The 27,071-nt window shown below is 45.9% G+C and overlaps 1 protein-coding gene across 2 annotated transcripts in view; it reads left to right on the forward strand.

Annotated features, from left to right (window-relative positions):
• Positions 1–19,536, forward strand: part of LOC138525754 (galactosylgalactosylxylosylprotein 3-beta-glucuronosyltransferase 1-like) — a 299,222-nt gene extending 279,686 nt beyond the window's left edge. For both annotated transcript variants that reach the window (XM_069635926.1, XM_069635925.1), the window contains 2 exons: positions 4,810–4,912; positions 12,500–19,536. In XM_069635926.1, the coding sequence (XP_069492027.1) occupies positions 4,810–4,896 (87 nt within the window). In that variant the 3' untranslated portion in view covers positions 4,897–4,912; positions 12,500–19,536. The remainder of the gene's footprint in view (positions 1–4,809; positions 4,913–12,499) is intronic.
• Positions 19,537–27,071: the final 7,535 nt, after the last annotated feature.

Genomic DNA, 27,071 nt, shown 5'->3' on the forward strand with positions numbered 1-27,071 from the left:
CCTTATCAGGTACCTGCCGGCACCTGCGTATCCCAGCCTTTTCACGCACAGTGTCCTTGGATGAGCAATGCAAACCAACATAATCAACGAATAACGTTGAGACCATGTTTTCCAGTAAAATAGTGCGAACGATGCTGAAAATATGTTCATAGTTCACAGCAAGTGCAGCTTTCACTGAGTCATGGAGCGATTGTCCATTATGGCTTTGAGCGCACCAGAATGCAGTGCACACAAGCGCCATATTTTAGCTCAAAGTATTACACCATCTCTGGCCTGTCCTCCAGCATCTGTATCGTTCTGGAAGCATGGCCTCCAGTAGTAGATACAACACTTCATAACGAAACATTGATATACTAATAACACAATTTCCTTATTTCTGTTGTGTACGCCTCCTTTGAACACTTCAACGTTCCTCTGCTCTTCCCATGATGTTTGCAGTGCTTCTGGTCGATTTCTGTGCCATCTGCAGATATGTCTACATTTCATGCCAGCTCCCCTCCAGCGTCACTTGTGAATACCTTGGGGAGCGCAGGGCCCGAAATTGATCCATGTGAACTGCCCTTATCAGGTCCTGGTTCATAGAATGGACTCTATTTGGTTCTGGGTCTTACTTCCGCCCAACAGGGGCTGCTCCTTCAAAGATCTCCTTTTTTGGCTGTCTGTCCCAAATGTGTGCTCCTCCACCACCCGTTCCCATTCCCCACTACCCTGCCCGAAGCAAATGTGACCCCGCCCCTTCTGCCATACCCACCACCTCCTGCATTAGTGGGATTTTCATTCCATCTGGAGGATTTTATCACTGAACCACCCTTGGCAATCTTCCTCTGCCCTCCCTTCCCCTGTACCCTTAGCAAACGCACACATACCTGCTTCGCCACGCTCACGTCTTCCCTCTCCGGTGTGCCTGGGCGTCTTCCTGTCCCGTCATGGAATTGTTTAGGCAGCGTTTCCAGGCAGGCAAAAGACTGAAGGCCTTCTATTCACCAGCACTCTTATGAACAACACAATCTTCTCACAAGGTTGCTCGACCCTTTGGCACTTAGCATGAGAAACCTTCTTAGCTGCCTTCTTTGGTGACCCTAAATGTTTAAGGCAACATGAGTCTGGAAGAATAAAATTTGTGAGCTTGGTGATTCTATGGAGGGTTAAATGACTTAAATGCAGTAGCAGTAAACGTCAAGTGTGCCGCATCTGGTCTACCAGATACAGAGAGGATAGAAGAACCAGATGGATGGGGGTCTGGGCATGACTCTTGTAAGTGACAGGTGAACCCATTCTTTGCACCCTACACCACTTAGTAAAATAACTCTTTTATTATTTATTTATTGCATTTATTGGCCGTGCCCAAATCCACAAGTATGACGGCACAGATACAACTTAGAAGAACGAAAGCCAAGGTGCATAGAAAAGGAAGCTGTTACAGACAGCAGTCCAGGCGCGACGAGATCAGAAAGGTCCTTGTGGTGAGATTAATCATTCCTCTGGTAGCATAATTGCTGGTTCCCACAATGTGACGTAAACATTTATTCACAACAACTAGAATGTCAATTGTGGCTTGAGCATGGAGGTAACAACTATCTACACAGACCCATAGCTGTAATCCTGGGTTTGAAGATGAGTAATCTCAGCAAAAAATGTCTTGGGAGGATAGCTCAGGGGCAATGCGCTCACCTTCGAAGCAAGATGACACGAAGCAACACAGGTTCGATCCCCGGGTCCGCGCTTAGAAACCTCTGGGTATTTAGTGCGTTATAAATATCACATCAATGTTTTTCAGTCTTGTCCCTACCTACCCATTGCACCTATTTATAAATAGGCAGTTAAAACAATCTTTACATCAGAAATGGTTTGAATGTGTTTTTTCTTGTCAGTTAAAAAACAATTATTTCTCTTGTTTAAATGGTAGTTCCTCTTCACTATCAATAGCTCCTAGGTTTTGTCCTTGGCAGACAACCTGTACCCCTGGCTAGATGCATCACACATGGCAGCTTTTAAAACCAGCAGTTTCTCCACCTGGACCAAAAAAAGAAGTCGGAAAAGGATTAGAGTTGTGTGGAGCCAACACATTCAGCACAGGCTGTGTGGTGAAACAGTCGTCTGCTCGCTTCCACCTGAGTGGAGAGGCCTGAGGAAGGCAGAAGACTTTGGTTGGAAGAGACCTGGGCCAATCCCCTGTGCCCGCTTCTGCACCCCCGCCTCACTGTGGTGATGGCTGAGAAGAGCAGCTGGTAGGATGAAGGCCAGGCCAAAGCACCATTCCTTCCATTCTACCCACATAATCATCTAAAGCTGTTGTGGACATCTGTGACATAGTATATGCAAGACTTGGTGGTCATAAATAGAATGTGTGAGGTCATGGGTTTTGTGGTGTACACGCATCAGCTCCCCAGCCCTCCTGGTTGTGGGCTGCGGCTACTGTGAGAATCACCATTGTGCGGGTGCCCAAGGCAACTTCTAGCTGCGGAGTGACAGTTGACGTGGTGAGAGCAGAGATAGAGAGTAGACCCGGTACCTTGTGGGAAGTATTGCCTGCAATAAAAGTCCTGTATCCGGCCCTGTTCTCATTTTCTTCCCAGGTGCCACACCACATTTAGAGACAAGCAGGTGATACTAGGACCTGGCAGGCTGGCAAAGGGTGGACTGGGAACTGATGTTCAAAGTGGCCCCATATTACACATTTTCAGCAAGCTCACCCCTTTTCCTATGAGAACATTTGGAAAAAACAAGTTACCACACAAGAGGCCCAGAGTGCAGAGGCCTACCGCAAAATCTCCAGAGTTGCCCATAGGCCAGACCACCCCTGACTGTGATGGAGTTCTTTGGGGTATGGGTGCTCCAGAAAGCCTGCACCGAGATAGGGGACCAATAAGATACTGCTCATGATGCCAGGAGGGGAGGAGGAGCCACTTTGTGAATGTGAGAGTGCTCTGCTTATCCAGTTTGCTTTTGTTGAGACTTGTTGAGTCTTGGGGAGCTGTCAATCTGCTTGTCCTTTCAAACATGTTTTTTTAATACAAACCCCTGTGAGAACTGGAAAGTCCACGTTAGAGCTTTTCTGTGCTTCCCACTGGTGGCCAGGCCAAAGATGTCTCATGTTTCTACTCCTCCAATACCAAGGTTACCTAACTCCCTGGGCAGAATGCTCTAACTCTCCTACTGTCAGCCATTTCCTTTCCTCCCGTCCTCCTCCACGTCCCCAAAGTATTGACAGCGCTGTTAATATCCACCAGTTTACAACTGCTAACTCTACCACCTGAGCCCCCCAGGCCCCATGATAAACATCTGTAAAACCCTCTCCCCACAAAAACACTCCTCTCCAACCTAGTACTCAGCGGCTTCACTACTGACGTGGCCTTCCACTCATTTCCCTCCTCAACAAAATTCTAAACTTTGCAACTTGCATGGTGTACAACCTCTTCCACTCTTCACCACCCCCTTCCAGCCAGCTGGCTCTATGCAACACAGCTGCCTCGTCAAATTCCTTCTACTTGTCTTTGAATCATTTCATGGGCCAGCCCTCCCCCCACCAATGTGGCAAACTCTCTCACAAGATGTTCCTCTCCTCATGTCCGCCACTGTACACTCTCCTTAATCTCTGTCCCTCGCCTGCCCTGTGTGTCCTTTTTTTTGGATTTCACCCCCCCCTTCCCTACTCCCATCACAGGAAAAATCAACATCCCTGCCTTTAAAGCTGCCCTTGAGGTTCCGCTCCTCTTCCTGCAAGGGATTCCTGCACTAGCCCATCAAATGGAACAACCCCACCCCCCCAAACCCTGCGAACCCTCATGACCTTTGCTCACGAAAAGTAGATATACTGACCACCACCTTTGCAAATTCCACTCTATAAGGGTGTAGATAACCACCTGTCCATTCTCCTTTCGGTTCATCTCTCTTCATTTTTGTTCCATTTTCTTGTCCGCTTTGACCTCATCCTTAACTGGTACACGACTCTCCTTCCAGAACACTTAAATCCAGCAATTCTGCACTAGTCCCCCACTTCAACAGGTGATTAGCTATTCCTTTCTGGCTCTCTTTGAATGTGAGGTACCAGTTTAATTGAAAGGGATTTAAAACATAAATGTTGCTTGTCATTTTAATGGCATTGGTTGTCATTGTTTTAATATTCATGCATGAAATTAGCGTCAAACATAAAGGCAGTACATTAAATGTCACTGGCATTTAAAATGTGTAAACTGTCAGACACCATGCTGTGTCCATATTTGGTCGGTAGAAATCACATATACATTTTGGAGGTGGGGCTCACTGTGGCCTCCTGCAGGGGGACCCCATCATTTTAGGTTACACCACTGGAGATTCAGAGGATTTTAGGCAGAAGATTGATAGCGCAGTGGGTCTTAATCTCCAGGGGATTGGGAGGAAATGGGAGAGGTCAGCTGGCTGCATCCAGAATCCATCAGGGACTGTGGATACAGAATTCAGTCAGCTTCAATGCAATTGACATAAATGCAGACTTTCTAAGGAATCCGAGCCACCCTGTGTGATGTGGGCGCGCTGTTGCCTTTATCCCTTTTCCAGACATCTGTGTTCAAACGGAATTTCTCAAGCAGACTCAGATTTTCATCATTCTAAAGTCAATAACATGTGTCTGCTCGAGTTAGGCAATGGATGATGCATCATTTGAATGCAGGGATGACATTTAAGGTCTACAACATATAAGTCAATATCATTACTGTGTGTTAATTAGGAGTGTATTTTGAATATGCAGGGGAGTGGGGGGTACTGGTATACTTGTTGCCACATTGTTGTTCAGGTCATACGCCTGATCCTTTATTTTTTTTACCCTTTTAGGTTCTAGTCTGGCACACGAGGACCGAGAGGCCGACACTAGTTAACGAAGGGAAGCGAGGATTCACAGACGCCAAAGTAGAGGTCTAGCTGCAAGCTGTCGTGTGTGAGTACTCCACTTACCTAATTATTTTACGTGGCAACAACTTGTTCATAAGCCTTCCCAACAAATTAAGGGTTGGCATCCTGCGGCGCCAGATGTTTAGGACTACGACTCCCATGATGCCTCACCATTGCCTATGCTTGCTAGGGCTGAGGGCCACAGTTTGCAGACCCCTGCCGTAAGCACATTGTACTGTTCTAGCTGGCCCAAAGTCATGCAGCTAGATTAACCTTGGGGTACAGTCTCCATATCAACTGCATGACGTTTTTTCAGTGGTTATTTCTAATTTGCATGGCCTGTTGGCCAGGAACCGAGACAAACAAGCACAGCATCCTGCGATTATGTGAATAAAAGGTCCCATCCTGAAAAAGGTGCAAGGCCTTGGCTTCATCTGGTTCAGTAAAATGAGCCTTGATGCTGAAGTGTGCACGGTTGCTATTCTGCCAAATGAGTCTAATTACAAACACTGTCCACTTGATTCTGAAGGAGAGCCATCTACTCTGGACTTTGCAACCTTGGCTCTCCAGATGTTTTTGACTACAATTCCCATCAGCCCTAACCAGAATAGGCAAGGGTGAGGGATCATGGCAGTCGTAGTCTAACACATCTGGCGGCCAGCAGGTTGCAGACCTCTGATGCACAGCAAAGATTTCAAGAGGACGATAACTCCGCCTGGCAGTTCATATCGGGCCCAATCGAAATGCCAGTCCCTTTCCTCTGAAATAATAAATCCACACTGGCTACAATGGTCACCTTCAAAATCAATGTCATGACTCTTACTACCCCCAAAATAAAAATCCACAGATACTTGCCAACATAACCTGATGTTGCAACATATCTTCTCTCCGGGAAGCGGTAGGAGGCTTCTGGTCTTTTTGCTGTCTGCTTTTAGCCCCAAATATATGACTATTGGCCTCATTACAAGTTTGCCGGTTCCACAACAAGGGTGCCAGTAAGCTCACCGACACCCTCATTTCCGACAGGCAAACTAGGAGTCTACCTGCCGGAACCGCTGTGCCTAATAGGTCTGACCCTGGAGTTGTAATCTCCCGGTTGCACCGGGAAGTCAGACGCCGGTAAAATGTTGCGAGTCCGGCGGCAAGCCGCCGGTAGTACCGGCAGGGTTTACCGGCACACTCGTAATGAGGCCCTATATCTAAAAACAGTCTTGGCGTAAAGTAACTGTCTTTTGGAGAGCATGACTTCTGCCATTTAGACGGCCTCTTGGCGCTACAGCCTGGTATTGCTATTCTTCTCTTTACCTTTGTCACTGTGACCATTTATTGACGCAGTAAGGAACATTCTTCATGGTCATCTATACACTATATATCCCCCTACCCCAACACAAGTTTAGGCATTGATTCTAGTTCAAGATCCAGACATCTCATCTCTCTCTCTCTCTTCCCCCCAAGCTAAGCCTACCCCAACACTGCCACCTACCTTCTTATACATCCGGCCTATGAAGCGTGTGTCAATTGAGGCTTTCACTGCCACCTTCTCTCCCCCCTCATCCTCTGGCTGACTCTCACCCTGACACAGCCCTGTATCTCCTCTACTCTTCTATTTCTGATACTCTTGATACTGTTGCCCCTGTCATGAGGATCCGCTTGAAGTCCAAAGCCAAGTGCAATTCCTGTTTCGACTCTGACCTAGCTACACTTAAACGTAAGTGTAGGGCGGCTGAGAGAAAATGGAGGGATTCCTGTTCATCCTCTGACAAACTTGCCTGTCGCCTACTCCAAAGGCAATACTGACTCTCTGTCTGTACCAAGAAGAGAGTCCACATTAAAGCCTGTGTCTCTGCGGCATCTAACAACTCGGCTGAACTCTTCAAAATCTGCAAAGAACTGGCCAACCCTGCTGCAGTCTCGACTCCTCCTCTTGCCTCCCAGGCTCTTTGCGATGCCCTTGCCTCTCACCTTATCTCTAAAACCCAGGACATCCTGTCCACCCTCTCCTCTTCTCCCTCTCCTCTCCCCTTTCCGTCTGTACTTGCTTACCCTCCTTCTGCCTTCCCACCACCTTCCATCTTGTCCTTGCCTCTTTTCTCCCCTGATGAGGTCGCTAGACAAATCCGATCTATGAAAGCCTCGTCAAAACAGGTTCATCCTTGTTCCTCTAAAACTATCAAGGACCACATTGATACCCTTGCTCCGGCCCTTGCCGATTTCTGCAACCACTCCTTTGCCTCAGTATCCTTCCCCTCTTCTCTTAAGCACTCCTTTGTGGATCCCCTCTTCAAGAAAACCACAGCTGATCCTCCGTGTCCGGCCAACTATCGCCCAATATCTATTACTCCCTTTCTGGGCAAACTCCTGGAAAAGCTGTCCATCTCTCAGCTAAACATTCATTCCGATGCTGTTGGTTGTCTCCATGACCATCAGTCTGGCTTCAGAGCTGGCAGAAGCATGGAAACTACTCTCCTGAACATCCGTGAGGATCTGCTCTCCAACCTTGACTCTAACACTCCCTCTGTACTCATCCTACTCGATCTCTCCTCTGCCTTCGACACAGTCAACCATACCATCCTACTCCACCGTCTCCGTAATAACCTGGGTATCACTCATCAGGCTCTGGCCTGGCTGACCTCTTTCCTCTCTGATCGACTCTCCCAGGTCCAACTTGGGTCCTTCCTATCATCTATCTTATTCTCCACCTCTTGTGTCCCCCAAGGGTCTAACCTTTCACCTTGGCTTTTCAACTATCTGGCAACTCTCGCCTGCTGCATTGCCTTTTTCTGCTCAAACTTCCAGTGTTATGCGGACAACACTGAACTCATTTTCAGGCTGCCCTTAGCCACCTCCTCTACCTCTCTCATCTCTGATTGCCTAACAGCCATTCAAGATTGGTGTGCCGCTAACTATCTGTCTGAATGCCAGCAAGATGGAGATCCTCCTCATAGGCACACCATCACCATCCTTTCCCCTCACTCTCTGGCTGGCCTCCCTTGGCCCTCCTCCTATCCCCACCTGTGAGGCTAAGAACCTCATGGTCATCTTTGATTCCACACTTTCCTTCTCCGCCCACATCGCTGATGTCTCAAAAAAGTCAAACTTCCTACTGTACCGCCTCAGAGGTACTCTTCCTTTCCTCTCCTTCCCCCAGAAGGTCACTGTCTCCAAAGCTCTGGTTCTCTCTAGGTTGGACTATTGCAACAGCCTCTTTCTAAATCTACCTGCCTCTACTCTCCACCCTCTGTAACATATCCAGAACAGGACTGCGAGACTTGTCCTTGGCCTCAAGCCCTGGGATCATATCTGTCCAGCTCTGAAATCTTTCCATTGGCTCCCTGTGGATGCAATAATTAAATTCAACACCCTGTTCATTGTCCGCAAGGCTTTCTGGGGCTTGGGTCGAACATACCTTCAGCTATCCCTCCACAAATACCTCCCCTCTCGAGCTCTCTGCTCCTCTACCTCTAACTCACTCAGGGTCAGTCGTTTTTCAAAGAAACAAGCTGGGGGTCGATCTGTCTTCGGCTGGGGCCTCCCTCTGGAACAGCCTCCCTGCACACTAAAACTCGAGGAGAACCATCTCTGGTTCTTGAAGCACTTCAAGACCTTCCTCTTTGCTTCTGCCTTCGCCTCCTCTATCCCCTGCTGATTTATTTTCTCCCCCTTCGGCACCGTGCACCTGGCCACCTTCTGTCCTCCGGGCCCAGGTACCTGCTCACCCTGCCACCCTCCCGCACTACCTCCGGGCCACCCCTTGCACTGGGGTCTGTATCTGAACCCATACAGGTCCCCCCTTTTTTTCTTCCAGCACTTATCAGACCTACTAATTCTGCCGCCTTAAACCCAGCACTTGCCACTTGCTGACTGCACTACCATTATTTGTTGCCTTATTATTTATCAATTTATTATTATTTATTTGTGTCTCCTTGCTCCGCACTCTCCTCCCCCCCCCTTCCTTTCACTTTTCCGCCTCCCCCTCTCCCATGCACTTGTATGTTCTCAATGTCACTGGGCCTAGTACGATCTTTGCTTGGTTCTCCCCTGTTCCCCCTCCCTTGCCTTGTCGCACTCTGAAACCCTTGTGTATGAGCGTGATATAAATAAAATATCATATTATTTCATAAGCAGAAGCGGAAGGTGGAGATAGTCACAATTTCAGGAAGGAATGTCCCGTTTTGCTTTCACGTTGGAAATCTCTCTCTCTCTCTTTCTCTCTCTCTCTCTCTCTCTCTCCTCTCCCCCCCACACACCCACGCCTCTATTTCTATGTGGGTGAGGGTCGCATAGGGCTCCATGGGAATGGGGAGGCTGGATGCACCGGCACCATTCGTGAATGCTCTGCTCGTGGGTGCCGCTACGCCCACCAAGTCAGATCTGGCAGGCGGCAAGGCATCCACGAGCAGGGCTCGTAGTTTGCCAGTCTGGTAACAACGGTACCGGTAGCTTACCGGTACCGTTGTTACCGGACCGGCAAACTTATAATGAGGCCCAATGCGACCATATGGTTCCATGTGTTCAAATCGCGGCAAAAATGGGCATGGACACAAAATATTGCGGCAAAAAGGCTGTGGTTTTGCCGCTGCAATCCATGTAAAGGATGCAGGGGACACCCCCACAACCCCTGGACTCATTATGTCATTTAAGGGGAGCGGGGGACACCCCTGCAACCCCCGCTCTACTTAAATGGTGCAATGGGGTACACCTTTAGTGGGTCAAACCACAGCATTTCTGCTGCAATTTTTTGTACAGGCTACATTTTTGCCACAATTTTATCACTGCATACCGACCATAGTCAATTGAAAATGTGCGCGCCCGTCTCGTAATGCAATATTCCTATTATTATGTATTTCCTGTGGTAGCTGGCTGCTGAAGCTGTTACTGCAAAGTAAGTGGAGAACAAACTGGGGATTTCTCTATTATGGACAAGCTCAGAACCTCGAGAAAATAAGGCTCCCTCCATTTGTCTGGACTTCAGCTGGCTGGCACAGGATCAACCTACAGTATCCAGGCCAACCGCCCCAATGACATTTGGGAGCTGGTCCCCTTGTACTTTTGTAGTTTAGGCTTTAGGTGTCCCTTGCGACACCTGTGAGACAAAACTATTGCAGATAGGAAGGAATGACATATGAGGAGGGACACACTGTCGGTGGGTGCTCTTTGGTTATGTGCCCACCCATTGGTACTAAGTGAAAAATAACAGTTTTTTTCCGACCCTATTCATGATCGATTTAGAAAGAGCACAAAAGTGATTATTCGGTCTTTCTAAACTGATCATGAAAAACACCCTTCACCCACTTCCCCAGTCCATACCAGGCCCTCACACCAGCCCCTTTCACTTAGTTTACTCGATGCTCCCGCATGCGCACGGCCTGCCAGGCACACCACATGCTCTGCTGTGCTTAGGAGTGCGCGCAGGGCATGTCATGGCAGACAAAAGGGGGAGCCTCTGGGCGGATCAGATACGTTTTGTGTTTGTGTTTGTGTGTGTGTTTGTGACTGGAAGTTGGAGGAGGGGGGAAAGATTGTGGTGGAGAAGGGAGGGGGGGGGCAGGTAAGTGTTTGGTGAGGGTGAAAACCTGCAAAATAAAAGGCAGCAAACCATGCAGAAGAGGTCGGGACGGTCGGGGTGGGATCATCTTTATGGGGGCTTTGGTGGGGAAAAAATAAAAATGTAATCATTCGGCATCTTGAAGACCACACAAAATCAGTCGAAATAAATTGATAATTTTTGTGTTTGGTCTTTAAAAACAACCCACCCATTGCCTGCCCATTGCCATGCTCATCTCTATGGCAATTCCCACCCATTCCTGTCTCTGCCTTCCCAAAACACCTCCCCTTGGGAACTCTTTGAGCTCGCTTTACTCAAGCCTTGCCATCACTCTTTGCACTCAAAGTACTTGCCAGTGTTTGTTCAAAGCAGTCTTCTGAGAGCTAATTACTTAATTGGATTTGTAAGCACGCCAATGGTGTAGTAAAAATGTCTTACCAGGCCTGCCTTCAGCCACTCGATTTATAAGCACTCTGCGTGTCCTTTACTGAAGTCCTGTTAAAAACAAGCATTGCAAAACCAAAACTACTGAAGTCATGTTTAATACAAGCATTGGCAAAGCCAACCTTTTTTGCTTGTGCATACGTGTTAAGCTTTTGCCAGGCACTGCTATTAGATGCCCAGGTACTCGCACCATTTTGCACCTGCTACCAACAATAGGTGCTAATATCACCACGGTTGTGCGGTGCCTAGCAAGTGACTTGCCCATGCCTACACAAAAGCCCAAACTGTTGGCATTGTCAGTGCTTGTTTTGCAAAGCTGCCATTTTATTGAATCACGTGCACCTTGCATGAATTTTCCAACAGTAGGATACTACGCCTGATTTCTGTATTCATATGGGTTTCAAGTGCAAGTCATGCCAAGAAGTAGGAGTAATGTATACCTGCGGCAACCTATGGCAAAAAAGGGATTTTATGTGGATTGGCCCCAAGGATCACAAATAGGGCACACAAAAGAAAAACAGAATCCTCCACTTACAGCCTTGCTTGACTTATGTCTCCAAAAAGGTCTTGCTTTCCAGCTTTGGCCTACATGTTTACAGCCATAATTATAGAAAGAGACTTTTGGTTGAAAATGGCCAAAGGTGTGTGCTGCACTACTATGTATTAGGTTATGCAGTGTAATGGAAGCAAACTCTCATAACCCATGGGTGCCTTCGTGTCGATGGGATGTTGAATGCGCATGTGTGGGTGGTTGAGCATTGCCGGCGGCCGAGCATACATGATGAGAGATTCTCAACTGTGCACTGAAATCTGCTGCACGTGCCTGAACACCAACAACATGCATGCCAGACCTAGCGCATAAAGACACTAAAGAAACTGTATGTTGAGCAGAGCACAGCCCATAGTTTTCCTATGTTGGACTATGGTGCTCTTTTCAATCTTTCCTTGAAAGCTGCACATGATCGGCCATGCTATGGTATTGCCAGTTTTCTACTGTATACTCTGCAAAAGAAACAGTGCCATTTTCAAGCCTAAGTAAATGAAGCTGTCCAGTTGGCAGATAACCTAAAGCTGAACAACAATATCTCTTCTCTTCCTGTACTACGTGTGCATATTATATTCAACCCAACCTGCAGAAGGCTTACACAAATGGTGTGTGAGGAGTTCATGTTTATCCTTGCTTAAAGCAACTGTCAAACAGAACACCAGATTCTAATTAGCCTTTAAACGGACATTGTTTCTTTTGTCTGACTGCCTATGACTTTGTCAACTCTTTAATTAAAGTATTGTTAATTGTTGAACCACCTCAAACTTTTTAGCCGAAACTCACTCAAACGTTTGAGAGGTTTCACCTGGTCAAACTCCCTCAAATGTGTGTGTTTTGTGCTGTGCTTGATTTAACTTGTCTCTGATTAAGCTAGAATTCCTGGCTACGTCTGCAACCCACAGTCTTTTCAAGTGGCGTCCTCTAGCCAATGCACACTCTCTGAGCAGAGAGGGGAAAACCCATGCCAGATGATGCTCAAAGTTTATGAATCTAAAGGAATGTACTCTGACCGATGTGAGTGTGCAAAGCCCAAGCTGTTGTATGTTAAACGAATAGAAGACATTTTATTAATAGACTGTTTCTGATATCTCTTCTAGGGCTGCGTTGAGGTGTTCGCCGCTGGAGGACAAAAGCAGAATTGCTTTCCAGTAATCATACTGGAAAGCAATAATTCTGATCCAATTGAAAAATGGAGAGAAATCTGCATGCAAGCGGGTATATGTTGACGATGTCAATCATCCACCGTTTGACCAAACGCACTATTGACCGATTGGTGAACTTTATTCTTCCAGACAACTGGATTTTGTTTAAAACCTGCCCGCTTCTGAAAGACAGCTGATTGCATTATGTGAAACTGTGCACGCGTACACTTTCAGACACGTTTCCCAAACGACACAAGAAGCACACCTGGCTAATCAACAGTATTATGAGTTGAACCAAACCACTGGAAGACGCTTGACAGGAGACTATCTTTTTCTACATTAAAATAGCACACATTTTAGACTTATCAGAAGCCCGCCGTGTGTGCTTGCCAAACAGAATATGTTCACTGCAATTATGAGTACTCAGTTGCATGGAAATTGGAACCAGTTATTCTAGGGGAGCAGATTCCATGATGATTAGATAAATGAAAGATGAAGGAACACGGGTAGCGCATTGGACTTTGGACTCTGTTTCGATAATATCGAAAACAAATGACTACAACCTCCATTTTGTTTCGATGGGAGTAGATGCTGTTCTTGGAGCCTATAACATTTCTCTTTTGAGCCATACAGTAAACACAGTGCTGGAGTCAAGCTCTCAAACTCCTTTCACGCCCTACTCAGTCATGGGGAAGGATCACATGGGTATTTCTCTCCACCTCGTCGATTGCGTAAGTTGAAGCCATGATGGGTGGCCATATCAAACCATTTGATGGATGCCAAACCCTAAAATTCATCAACATGGTGTTGGTGGAAAGCCGACTGCACAGGATTTTCACACCATCCCTATCGTGGCACAAGTTTTTACTGGGAAAATACAAATGGGTCTTGGATGAACTTGTAGATAATATTCAATATTGGTGAAAATAATTTAAGTTGTGATACGAATTAATGAGTGATAATACAAACATTAATAATTTTCCTGAAAACCTAAAGGAGCCATGATCTTTTCCTATAAATTAGCCGATATGCAGACGCAAGTGGAATGTGATGCACTGTACTTAACAACGAGGCAAATTTTTTGTTTAGTATTTTTCAATATGATACTCTACATTGTAAATTGATTTGAAACACTGTCCTAAGGTGGAAATCCTCTGATCCCGCTCCAACGAAAACTAGCAATCCCGCCCAGAACTCTGATCAAATTACCCTGAGTGGCGGTTTGTGAATTTTTTAATTGGAGGGGTGTAAATGTTTCCCACAAATATGCGGGCACAACTGAACAATACAAGGGACCCTGACCCAACCAAGAGTTGTTTGGGGGCAGGGTTAAGCCCCTGAGAAGAATTTTAAGATAATGGGTTGAAATGATGCATTTTACAACACACTTTTTTTAGAACAATGGAGTAAAAAGTTACACAGTTTGCAACTGGTTTTGTAGGGTAATGCAAGAAAAAATACAAAAGGAGCATTTTCCAAAGCATTTTCATGATGCATTTTCCCACAATATATGCCATTATAAAAAAAAATGTGTTCATACTGGCTATGCCCATACATTTCCCATGTTTGCTTCACCAATATCTGCCAGAGTTCCTCCCATATCAGAACATATTCATGTTTGCTTTGCCCGTAATGCCAGGAATGCTACTATAAGAAAATATTTCACTGCTGGCTCTGCTAATATATGACAGTATCCCTATGTAACAAACTACTCCTGCTGACTTTGCCAGTAAAAATGTCAACATAGGCCAGCATAGCCACATATGAACACTCATACTAGCTTTACCCTTTCTGTAAAAAATGCAATGCACATCAGAAAATATATCCAGACTGGTTGCACCAAAGTTGGTCAGTCTAGCCACTTACTAAAATTTAGGCCACTCTAGCCACATAATAAGACTTATTGTGTTTGCTTTACTCTTGATGCTTTTCAAAACATGCCATGCCACAGTAAGAAAATATATACAGACTGGCCCAGCAACATTGGACAGTCTTGCCACTTAATGACACTTATCAGTTTGCTTTACCGTTGATGCACAGTAACAAATGCCATGCCATAGTAAGAATATGTGACCATACTGGCCCTACCATTGTTGGCCAGTCTAGACATATAAGAATTCATCATGTTTTCTTCACTCCTAATGCCAATTAAAATATGCATGTAATAATAAGAAAATATATCCGGACTGGTCCACCAATGTTGGCCAATCTTGTCATGTAATGACACTAGTCATATTTGCTTTACCTCTGATTGCCAGTAAATACATCTAAATTGCCAGTTTGATATCTGCCACCCTGCACACACAATCAGAGGCCCACTCACCGGCACACACGCATGCATTCATACGCATTCATTCAAGAGCGCCAGGGGACCACTCCGGTGGTGATAGTGCGCGGTACACATATCCTTTAACATTAACATTAACATTCCTCCCATTCACACATGCATTCTTAAATCCATTAATTTCTCGCATTAACTTGCGCACATACACAATAGACACACTCTCTTACACTTGCACACACTCACAGATACAAATATGATATGATATGATATGGCATTTGTAACGAAACACTTGCATACATGCACACATACACACATTCATACTTAAATACAACATTTCTTTACTTACCTGCAGCTCTGGACCAGAATCCACCTTCCACTACAGCCCTCCAGATCCCGCACAACACGAACAGGAACAGAAAGCAGAGAGAGCTTCCTGGTGCATGAGGGCATGGGCGGTGGAGTCAGACCACTCGCTGAACGCCAAGGAGGCACAGGACCCCTATCCCCAGGCACATTTAGGACTGCAGTTTCCAAGCCTGCATTCCCATTGGGTCATACAAGGCTGTTGAAGCAAAACACCTCTGGCCTTGCATGGCCCATTGAGCATGGATGCCTTTGACAGGTAAGGACTGCGCAGGAGCGCTTTGGAGCGCTTTTGCTGTGATGACTTTGGCTCATCCATAATGTGCGACAATGGCAGGTTGTTCCCCGTTACCCATTATGGACGAGCCACTCCTAATTCCCCCAGGCCTATTCTTTTATTGCAAGATGTCCTGGAGTGCGGAACCCATCTTTATAACTATTGGCAAACCATCTGGATCCAGAGGACAGGTGGAGAGTTGGGGGGGGGGGTGGGGCACCGGAGGGGGCAGAAGGCAATGTTTAATTTGGTTTTGTTTAATGGAAAAACTCATAAAAACACATTTTAAGTATAGAAAGACTGGCAAACCTAGTCCCATGGAAGCTATTTCCGTCTCCCGATGGGACTTCTCTTACGCCTGCCTGAGGTCAACACATCTGGAGGATAGCCGTGGCAGGGGTCTGCAACCTTTAGCTCTACAGATGTTTGGGAACTGGAACTCTCATCCGCCTTAGCCAGCAGAGTCAATAGTGAAGGAGTCGTAGTCCAAAACATCCAGACACCTGACAATGAGTTAGATCAGACGCCGGTGAGATTCATGGCTGAGACTAAGTGTGTGGGCACAATGCTCCCGATTGCAAAGCACCACCTGCCCCTAATAGCGTCCATGGGTTTCCTCCAGCCGGGGTGATGTCTGCTTGTTAAAAAAGGGAATCCTGTAACAGGCAGAAATGATGGTTTCAAAGGGAACATTTTCCTTCCTGGATACCTAAAACAAGTATAGAATAAGGTCCCACTGTAGATTGTGTAGGTAGTTGGGGGGAGAAAGGGGAATACTTTCTGGGTGTTTTTTACCGTGGCATTTCTCCTTTAATAAACAGGAAATGGTCTATCTTTGGGGCCGCTTAAGAAAGCTGAGTATTCTTAAGCATGCAGTAGGATCCCACCCACGACGGTGTTATCGATTGGGACAAGGCTGTGCAACCTTCGGTTCGCCAGATGTTTTGGATTACAAGTAACACCACCCTAACCAGCACAGTCAATGGTGAGCCACAGGTTGCAGTCCTCCGGATTGGGCCCCACCAAGTAGTTGAGATGATGGTGCATTCCTTTTCTGGCGCAACGTCTTAAGGGAGTAGTTCAACTTCGACGTTTCCACTTCACCATTTTTCAATCCGTGGCGAACTCCCTACTACAGTCGCCACTTGTTGAATCAGAATCTGCGCAGTTAAAAGTAATAGAGTGATGTAGGGGTTTCAGATGAGTATTAACTATTACCTGAAGAGCTGGAATAAATAGCTGACTGAACTCTGCTTCAGAGCCTGTGCTCTGGTCTGTTCCCGATCCAGTGTACCATTAAGTGATAAGTGGCATTTGACCCCTTTTCTTGTCATTGGGGCCCCTTGTTTGGAAATGCGCGAATCCCAACCTTAATAATGTCTGTCAAACCATCTTTGGTCTGTTTGTGTGTAACAAAAGATCTCTTTTAGTCCCTCTTTTATTTCTACGAAGGACATATGGCATCGCCCAGGATGCCACATAACATTCAACTTATCTCGACATCTCACAGTAACGCCCCATTGAGCCGCCATTTTAAATCGGAACAGGTGATACCGGCCCAGCAGACCGAGTTAAAGGTCCGAGCGTTCCTACCTGGAGCAAAGACACCCTTAATGAGCACAGCTAAAAACGTAGCCTATGTCGTACTGACACAGAGCATACTAATAATAATAAGTGCTCTTAGAAACTGTTTCATGGCGGATCCATCTTATTTCTTAGAGTGTAATACCGGCCGCCATTTTAACCCACTTTAATGACCTCAGAAGGATAAAGGGCAGCTGGCCCCATGTGTTTGGTGAGCTTTCATGAGCTATCCAACCGGACAGTCTTTATACGGCCAGAAAACTCTGAGGAACAGGCTTGCTCTATTAACGCCCCCGCTACGGATGATGTCTTACAGACTGGGGTTCGTCTTAGAGTTTATATTAATGCATTGATTAATTTGTCTTGTTGCTTCACTTCTTTATGCCGTGTGGTTTAGAAAGTGGGGATATGCCCGCATGGGAGTGCCATGCTCAGAGTGCCTGGTGGATCAAGGCGCACCTCACTGATGAAACCCGTGACTGGTGGTCCCGCACAATGCAGCGTCGGACAAGCAGTTCGGGGTCTGCCTTGCTCTGAGTGCTGGAGCATTTCACAGTATTTTTTAAAACATCTTTTTATTGTTTTAGAACATGTTAAACTCCTCCCCCCTTCCTACCCGTTCCCTCCCTCCCTTACCAATCCCTTTCCCCGAGCTTTGTCGTTCCCTTACCTTCCTTGTTCACGCCCCCGAAGGTTCACTGGTCCAGATCCAAAAGTTTCAGTCTTTGCGGGCACCACTGGGCCCTGAAGTCCCCTTTGAGGAAAGTCAATGTCTCGCCCCAATCCGTTGCAAATTTCATTTCACAGCATTTTACAGCTGGTAACCCTGTTCTACCACCCCTCAAACACTCTTAGTCCACACCCCTACCTCAACAACTGTTTTACTACCCTCGTCCATCAGCCTCCCCCCCCCACCAAACCTAGTGGTGTAAAATGTGGCACATGTCCTGTGGCCAATTCCAGTGAAACCGCTGTGGGCAAATTGCGGGGTACTGCAGTTCCGGCTGGACTGCTCGCTTTGAGGACAGATCCAGGACTGTTTTGCATATGGTAAGGACAGATGGGCTGAAAACTGATGGCATGGAAAATTGACCAGATACGTTCCCAGTTCTTATCATTGATTCAAAGCTTTCCATTCAACATGTTCTGTTTTTTGTTGAGCAGAGATTAGTGTCTCTGTATACCCACAGGGTATTCTCATGTGATTTCAATAGGGCAGATTACATTATATATTTATTTTATCTCACTCTTTCGGTAGAACACTAAAATGGAGCCTTTCAATCAGCGCAGATTATTTGGATATGCTGTGGAGAAGAGGAACAGGAATGGCGATATGGTGGTCTAGATGTTGGGGGGACAAGATGTGTTGTGTCAGCTGCAAAGGGGGGGGAACTGGGTTCTACCACTGCGCAGGTGCTGGCTAAAATTGATGAGATACGGAGGCCATGAATAATTGTAACCTGCTGAAGAACATGCTTCCGGTCACTAATGATTAGGTTGAAACCAGTTGGGGGCGAGAGCTTCTGCTATGAGCACCACAGGGTATACACATGGTACTAAGGTGAAGAAAACCGAAATGCCTTTTAGTTCGAAAAACAAATATGTAGGCCATCGTAGTATGCTGAGCCCCTGCATCGACAAGTTGACGCACACCAATGACTCATTACGCACGTTGTATGGTATTTATATCAGTATTTACATAGCTTATTTATCAAATTATGATTTTAACCCAGATCCATACCTTCTATCTTGGAAAAATACACATCTTTGTAGCATCCCACTGCAAGGTGGTGCATATTGGAGACATGCTATATGCATTGCTGTCCATAGCAGAGAGGGATACATATGAGAAATGTGGTACTTGGAATTATATTTTGCAAATAAACTATCAGTTTTTATATTTTTATTCATGTATGCTCGTGTTTGTGCTTTGTATTTTAATTTATTACTTTTTCACTTGTTTTATATTCATATGAAATATTTTTGATTATGACAAATAGCACATCCAAGTACACACTGGGCCCTTGCTCTTGTTTTTGTATTTGTATAACAGTTATCTTTAGTAGTGTACTCCATTATTGGTTCAACACCTGGGCATTTTTCTGTACTCTCACCCGCCTCTTCGTTGTTTATCGGTGCACAGGTCTGTATTCTGTCAAAGGGAAAGCCAAGATGAGTGTGTTGGGGCTTTCACAAGAAGAGGATGTTAACTTGCTGTCCACTTTGTTCTCTCCAGAGAAATATGTGTTTATCACTTGGAAAGGTCAGGATATACCTTTCCCACGCCAACATCAGCAAAAAACCTTTAGAATAATGAATCCACATCTGTCATAATTTAAAGTCTGAACAAAGGATGACAATGTTAAGCCTTTGGTCCTGGTATACACCTAAAGATATACAATGGAAAGTAGGCAAACACCAATGTACTGAAAATATATGTTTTAACATGTCAGTTTCAACAATAAATAATGCAAAAATACTCAGGCAATTGTGTTTTTGTCATGGTTGAAAAGCATTTTATTATGAATACTAATAATTATTTGTATTATTCTGTCTGATTTTGGAATTTAATCAGTTTCAAGCATAAGAAAACATTGGCAAAGCCAGTTTGTCTGGGTGTTTCTTTAAAAAGGAACCAATGAAGGATGTGGGTTGGAAGAAGCACAGGCGTGCGGGCCAGTGTGGTCTGCAGTGGTCCACTGGTGGCCGTTGTGAGAAACTCATGGTGGCAACAAGTAAGACAGACACAAGTGATCACAGTTCAAGGGTGTTTATTGAACAATGAATGCTGTATGCAGGTTGGAAAAATGCCTAATCTAAACATAAATCTAAAATGGGAGCAAGCTACGACCATCAAATCAAAAATAAGGCAGCCCTAGTGGCGTTGTGTCAAAATAAAAAGGGCCTATACTAAGAAACATATTGCCAAACCTCACAACTAATACAAATGGGGATGTACGATAGTTCTCAAGAAAAGAAAGAAGTGTTATCAAATAATATGTCAGGATGCGGAGCCTGGGTGTACCTTCCCCACCTTTTGGACATGGGGTAAGATCGGAGCCTGGAGCACAGTACGGTCTTGCACTTCTCCAGCATGAGATGACAGTTCTAATGGCAGCTTTCAGGACTGTCGATGGCTAGGTCTCGTTTTCTTGAAAGTTTCTTGCCTTCGAGGACCTGACGTATTCAATTAACAAAACAAATACACAGTCTCTTTTCCATGGGCTTTGGGTGACAACTGTCACCCCAAGAATTCCCTATTCTGGGCGCAAATCACTACAAAGTTCTTTAATGATATCAAGCCCCCGGATAGCTATGTTTTCTCACTTTCAAGGGCCTCTCAGGTTCCAAAATATAGTTCACACAAAAAAGGTATTTAAACAAACAAATAAAGTTCTGTTTCCAATGTTTGCTGGGTGATGGGCTCACCTCTGGTTCTCCCTCTTCTGGGAGCTGACCCTTCTTAACTTTTAACTTTTAGCCACTGTTTCATCTAGGGTGATGGCTTCAACCCTGGGTCCCCCTCTTCTGGGCGCTGACCCCTCTCAATCGTTTAACACAGTTTTCTAACAGTTCTTTTCTTAATAAACTTTGGATGATATCTTCACCCTTGGATCCCCCTCGGTCGGGCTCGGACCCGTCTTGACTGTCAGTGCTTGTGTAAAAGCAAAAGGAAATATCGAGGCTGAGTACCCCAAAAGGAATTACACCAAACACAGGCTTATAAAGATTCACAGATCTTTATTCTAAAACTGTACAGTTACAAAGAAACAAAATCAGATAGCTATCTGGCCCTCAGTACATCACAGCGAATACCAGCCCTTTCAGTGTGAGAAGTGAGAGGTACTGGACGTCTAAACAGTGGTGCATTATATACATTTTCAACAATAATATCCAGCCCCTCTGCAAGTTAATAATCCATGGTCTAGAGTTCGTGCCGAATTCACTTCTGGCTTGACCGACAATATGCACATGGATCATCCTCAATTCACATACAAACAAGTTACAATGGCAACAGTGTATTTTTGGATTTAACAATAAGCCTTAACACATGTCCTTCACAATGCAGTTCAGCTAGTGTCCACGTTCAGTATTTGTTCGACATTGTAGTCGATGTATGTCTGCGGATTGGACTTATTGGCGCAGACGGTCCTCTGTCTACAAGTCAGGCATGGGACAAGGTCTCTTTACTCAACCCAAACATTCGGCCAACGGTCAGTTTGAACATTAATCTCAATGCAAGGTTCAGGTCGGCTCAGTTACAAGTGGGAAACACTGTCCACCATTTTAGAACACAGAGTTACATTGGAATGGAAATCGAAATGGCGGATAGACCTAAAATGGCGGCGATGTCGATCTAGAATCGGAACTTTGCAACGCGGGTTTCTTTGCAGAGCGACTGGGCTTAGGCCAATATATATAATAAAGGAGGCACGATATGATATCCTGTTTAACACTTCAATGATTTGAAACAAAGGGGTGGCTTCCTGCCACATATATTTCTAACAGTAATTCTTACACTTCTATTTGTTGCAAAGTTTAACTCATTACACACACTAAGTATCAGAGAAGCTGTGTACTTGTAGTTGTTAAAGTGCAGGGATACAAAAAAGGAGAAAGTCACAGGTTACTACTGGCTTATTTATTCAGCTAATGTCACCAAAGAAATCTGGGTTGTATTTCCCATAATAGTTCAATAGTTCTTTAGAACAACACTTGCCTACCAGTAGGCGGATATGTAGAAGAGAGAGCAGATAAAGAGCAGAATGAAGCCACAATTCACATCTCTCATAACAAAATCATAAATTTGCTGAAGCGTGTACATAGAGGCAGAGTGATTATGCAGCAATTATGTACAGTAAAACACATGCATGAAGTTAGTGAACCGGAATTTCGTCTTCACAGAAAAGGCATCCTGATGGTTGTTCCAAATGATGGACTGGATGTCTTTCTAAGGGGAGAGAACCAAGTCTTTGGTCTACGTCAAGATGTTTATCAGATGGTGTATTGGGACGGGCATGATTGGCCCTGATGAAAAAAAAGGTCCCATGACGTTTCAGCGTGGAGCGCCTTCTTCAAGGGTTTAGACCCAGTCTCCCTAGATGTGGGAATGGAGTGTGGACGTAGTTAGTGTAGGTAAAACACTGTGGTGTTGTGGCAAAAAACCGAGATACTGGCATGTGTTTAAAACAAATTCATTAAAAAGCCCCATGGGGGTGAAGAGTGTTATAAAAATAAACTCTAACTGGTGGGCTTGTGCTGTCTAGTAACTGACCTGTAGAAGTTAGCGTGAGGCGGTGGGTGATATCGGTCACCTTCCAACGTTGTAATGATGAGTGGCAGTCTGGAGAGCAAGGTTGTGCTCGGAACTAGTGTCTAAGAGATGAAAGAAAAAAGGGGACAGAGGAGCACATGGTTGGTGGAGGCTTATGGAGTGCTGTGTGTGCAAAATATTGCAGGGAAAGAGAAGGCAAGCCTGGGGTAGCCATGGACAGGATTACCTGGTCTTCTGTGGAAGTAGAGCAGAAGCTGGGGGTGCTGCGGGCCGGCAGCGCGAAACTTGTGGGGAAATGGAGCCCCGAGCGTGGGCGCCGGTGTCAGCAGCCGGCTAGGTGATGCAGCCACTGCGGTATGGATGCAAGGTAAGTCACTAGGAAAGGGAACAAGAAGTGAGAGAGAGTCTTCTGTAAGTGATGTGTGTCTGTGAGAAAAGACGAATTTCATGCACGGACTGGGAGTAAAAGGAGGTTAGCCCTTCAGTTACCTGTAATGTGATGGGGGAGCCAGAGGCGTACGGATCAGCTCTGGAGGGACGCGAAAAAAGCGGTGTCCGGTTCCCGTGTCAGCAGACTGGGTTCTGCTATGGCCAGCGTATATGTTTGGAAGGAGCTGTGTGTCTGATCTATCGGCGCAACTACTAAATTCACTATGTGACACCATAAGCCCACCTGATGTGGATATATATATACTTGATTCTGCCTGTAAAGTTTCTTTGACTGTGATAGATGACATAACTATTGCTGCTGCTGAAACATCTATGTGGACCAGCTTACAGATATTTGTATTACAAGTGTACAAGTGTACCTGTTGTTATGGATCTATCACGCCTACACTTCAACGTTCCTGGTATACATTGGTCATGACTCACGCCACTCCAGCTCTACCCTTTAGGCTCATCCTCACTCCATTGAGCTCTACTGTCGCATCCTTGCCCACTTCCCTGGCCAGTACTTTAGCGGCACATTCAACAACATGCGCGCTAGCAGGTACACTTTCCATCCGCACACGCGCACTAACGTTACCGAGTGACCAGACGGCACTTCTTTCAAGCATGCGTACTAGACTCGCATGGGTCGCGCACGCATGCACCTCAGCCTGCGGACATAGCGTCTCCTACCCGCGCTTGCGCCGATAGATCAGACACACAGCTCCTTCCAAACATATACACTGGCCGTAGCAGAACCCAGTCTGCTGACACGGGAACCGGACACCGCTTTTTTCGCATCCCTCTAGAGCTGATCCGTACGCCTCTGGCTCCCCCATCACATTACAGGTAACTGAAGGGCTAACCTCCTTTTACCCCCCAGTCCGTGCATGAAATTCGTCTTTTCTCATGGACACACATCACTTACAGAAGACTCTCTCTCACTTCTTGTTCCCTTTCCTAGTGACTTACCTTGCATCCATACCGCAGTGGCTGCATCACCTAGCCGGCTGCTGACACCGGCGCCCACGCTCGGGGCTCCATTTCCCCACAAGCTTCGCGCTGCAGGCCCGCAGCACCCCCAGCTTCTGCTCTACTTCCACAGAAGACCAGGTAATCCTGTCCATGGCTACCCCAGGCTTGCCTTCTCTTTCCCTGCAATATTTTGCACACACAGCACTCCATAAGCCTCCACCAACCATGTGCTCCTCTGTCCCCTTTTTTCTTTCATCTCTTAGACACTAGTTCCGAGCACAACCTTGCTCTCCAGACTGCCACTCATCATTACAACGTTGGAAGGTGACCGACATCACCCACCGCCTCACGCTAACTTCTACAGGTCAGTTACTAGACAGCACAAGCCCGCCAGTTAGAGTTTATTTTTATAACACTCTTCACCCCCATGGGGCTTTTTAATTAATTTGTTTTAAACACATGCCAGTATCTCGGTTTTTTGCCACAACACCACAGTGTTTTACCTACACTAACTACGTCCACACTCCATTCCCACATCTAGGGAGACTGGGTCTAAACCCTTGAAGAAGGCGCTCCACGCCGAAACGTCATGGGACCTTTTTTTCATCAGGGCCAATCATGCCCGTCCCCATACACCATCTGATAAACATCTTGACGTAGACCAAAGACTTGGTTCTCTCCCCTTAGAAAGACATCCAGTCCATCATTTGGAACAACCATCAGGATGCCTTTTCTGTGAAGACGAAATTCCGGTTCACTAACTTCATGCATGTGTTTTACTGTACATAATTGCTGCATAATCACTCTGCCTCTATGTACACGCTTCAGCAAATTTATGATTTTGTTATGAGAGATGTGAATTGTGGCTTCATTCTGCTCTTTATCTGCTCTCTCTTCTACATATCCGCCTACTGGTAGGCAAGTGTTGTTCTAAAAAACTATTGAACTATTATGGGAAATACAACCCAGATTTCTTTTGTGACATTAGCTGAATAAATAAGCCAATAGTCACCTGTGACTTTCTCCTTTTTTGTATCCCTGCACTTTAACAACTACAAGTACACAGCTTCTCTGATACTTAGTGTGTGTAATGAGTAAAACTTTGCAGCAAATAGAAGTGTAAAGAATTACTGTTAGAAATATATGTGGCAGGACGCCACCCCTTTGTTTCAAGTCTCTACAGCTCTTAAGTCCTACCACTTTCTTTGAGCAGTCCCTCCAGTTACGTAACACTTGAATGATGGCTTGCTTCACCCCTGGATCTCCCTCGGCGGGCTAGGACCCCTCTTGACTTCACATTCACTTTACTTTCAAGTGTTGCAGGATTCACTTCCCTTGCTTTCTTTCAATGCGGGTTTCACTTCCCTTGCTTTCTCTCAATGCAGGATTCACTTCCCTTGCTTTCAATTAGATGGGGATTTTACTAGACCTCCTGTATGACCACTTGGACATCTTTTAACTACTCTCCTACAGCCTCCTGGTTCCCGTAGTTTCGCTCAGATGGGGATCAACCTAAGTCTCTTGAATTAGCACCCACGTGGTGTCGATTTTCCCTCTGCAGATGGTCTCCCCTTTATACTTCTTACAGTTCTTTACACTTGGTTCATTAACTTGGTTCAAACTTGCCACTTTGCGCTTCTCATTCAAAACAGCCATGTTCTTATTGATTCTCCCCTCGACTCACCAGCTGTGATGAACAGCTTGGCTTTGGCTTCTCTGGAGTGAAGGCCAATACAAAGGGTGCGGGAGCTTCGCTCGCTCTGCTTATCGGCATAAACTCGCCCCGTGTACCGTTGACATCTGTTGCAAGACACTGGTGCTATTGTTTGAAGTCTTAGGCTCTCTTTCACAAAGGTTCTGCAGGTCTGGTAAGATAAGGGCAAGGTCACTTCTCTCCTCGCCACCCTCTCAACTCCTGACGCCTTTCTCCTTCTCTTGAACTGCCTCACCTGCTTAGCCCTCTCGTCGTGCTAGCTGCCGTTCTCGCCTTACTCGTGCTGTGCTCTTTTACTCCACCTTTTATCCCTGTGGGGAAAAGGAAGTTCCGTCAGGTGTGTGTGATTTAAATTACTTGCCTGGTTTTGCCTGACCCTTGTGTCAGGACATGTCAGGTAAACAGATGCATTACAAGTCTGTTGTCTCTCACAATGTGAGGAAGTGTTCAGGGTTGAAAAGGAGGGTGGGCGAGTTCCTGAGTGTCCTACCAAGTAGAATGGTGAAAAAGAATTATCGGATTGTCTTGCAGGATATGATGGGGAAGGTTTGCAAAATGGACGAGAATGACCTGGATGGAGAACCGAACATAGGGGATTGGGGAACGGTTGTATTCTATCATAATAGATTAGGGTATTGAAAAATGACAATCAGAGGGACGGGTTTGGTACGGTTTGTGAAGCAAATGGGACTAACTGGTATTGTGGAGTGAACAGAGGGGATTGTGGGAATTGTAGTGTTCGGTAAATACCGCATACATGGTTTTCGGGGAAGAATAATTAGATGGACGTGGAGAAGAACGGTTGGAATCATTCAAGTAGGAATTAGAAAATAAAGGATTCTGGGATAGGTAGTTTCTGGGGGCAATGGAAATTGGCATCCTAGGAGATTGGTTATATTCAGAGGGTTTGTTGGCTTTCAGAAGAGGAAGTTGATTAGATTGAAGGGAGGTTAATTTGGTACAGCCTATAAGGGCTTCATAGACCTCGTCTTCCTTCTCCCTCTCTCGTGTATAATACTGCGTCTCACCGGGGGTATCCCCCCAAGCATGACCCCGGGTTCCCCCACACAGGTGATCCTCCAAGGGTTGGGGTCTGAGAGCGCCAGCTAAAATGTGACTCACGGTTTGACAAACATTTGCTGCATGTCATGTGACATCATTTTCAGCTCCTATGAGGTTCTGCACATGCACAGCTCCTCTGCTTTAAATATCTTGTAAGTATTTTGATAGTATATGCTGTTTGTTTCATGTCTTGTTGCATACAATGTCATTGTAACCCAAGAAAAGCGCCTTTTATCAGCGCCTCCAAAGAGGGGCAGGCACTACCCTCCTCGCCCCCCAACCCCCTCTCAGTTTCCCCTCATCATCTAGCACACTGACCACGCACGGAGATCTGCACACGTTGAGCCGGCTCGGTGGCTTCTGCCCTTAATGAGCTGCAGCTGGGAGACAGCCTCCAAGTGCTGAAGAAACGCGAGCCAGCCTCTCCTCTATAATTTGGAGGTATAATAGCTAAGCAACCTGTTTCCCCCTCTCGTGAGCCTGGACAGCTGCAGCTGTGGACCAGACTCCTTTGGCCACCCAAAGCATATTAACCACTCCAGATGTGCCCACTATTGCAACCGA

Source organism: Ambystoma mexicanum, chromosome 7p, assembly GCF_040938575.1.
Source record: "Ambystoma mexicanum isolate Mex_15411 chromosome 7p, UKY_AmexF1_1, whole genome shotgun sequence".
Taxonomy (NCBI): domain Eukaryota; kingdom Metazoa; phylum Chordata; class Amphibia; order Caudata; family Ambystomatidae; genus Ambystoma; species Ambystoma mexicanum.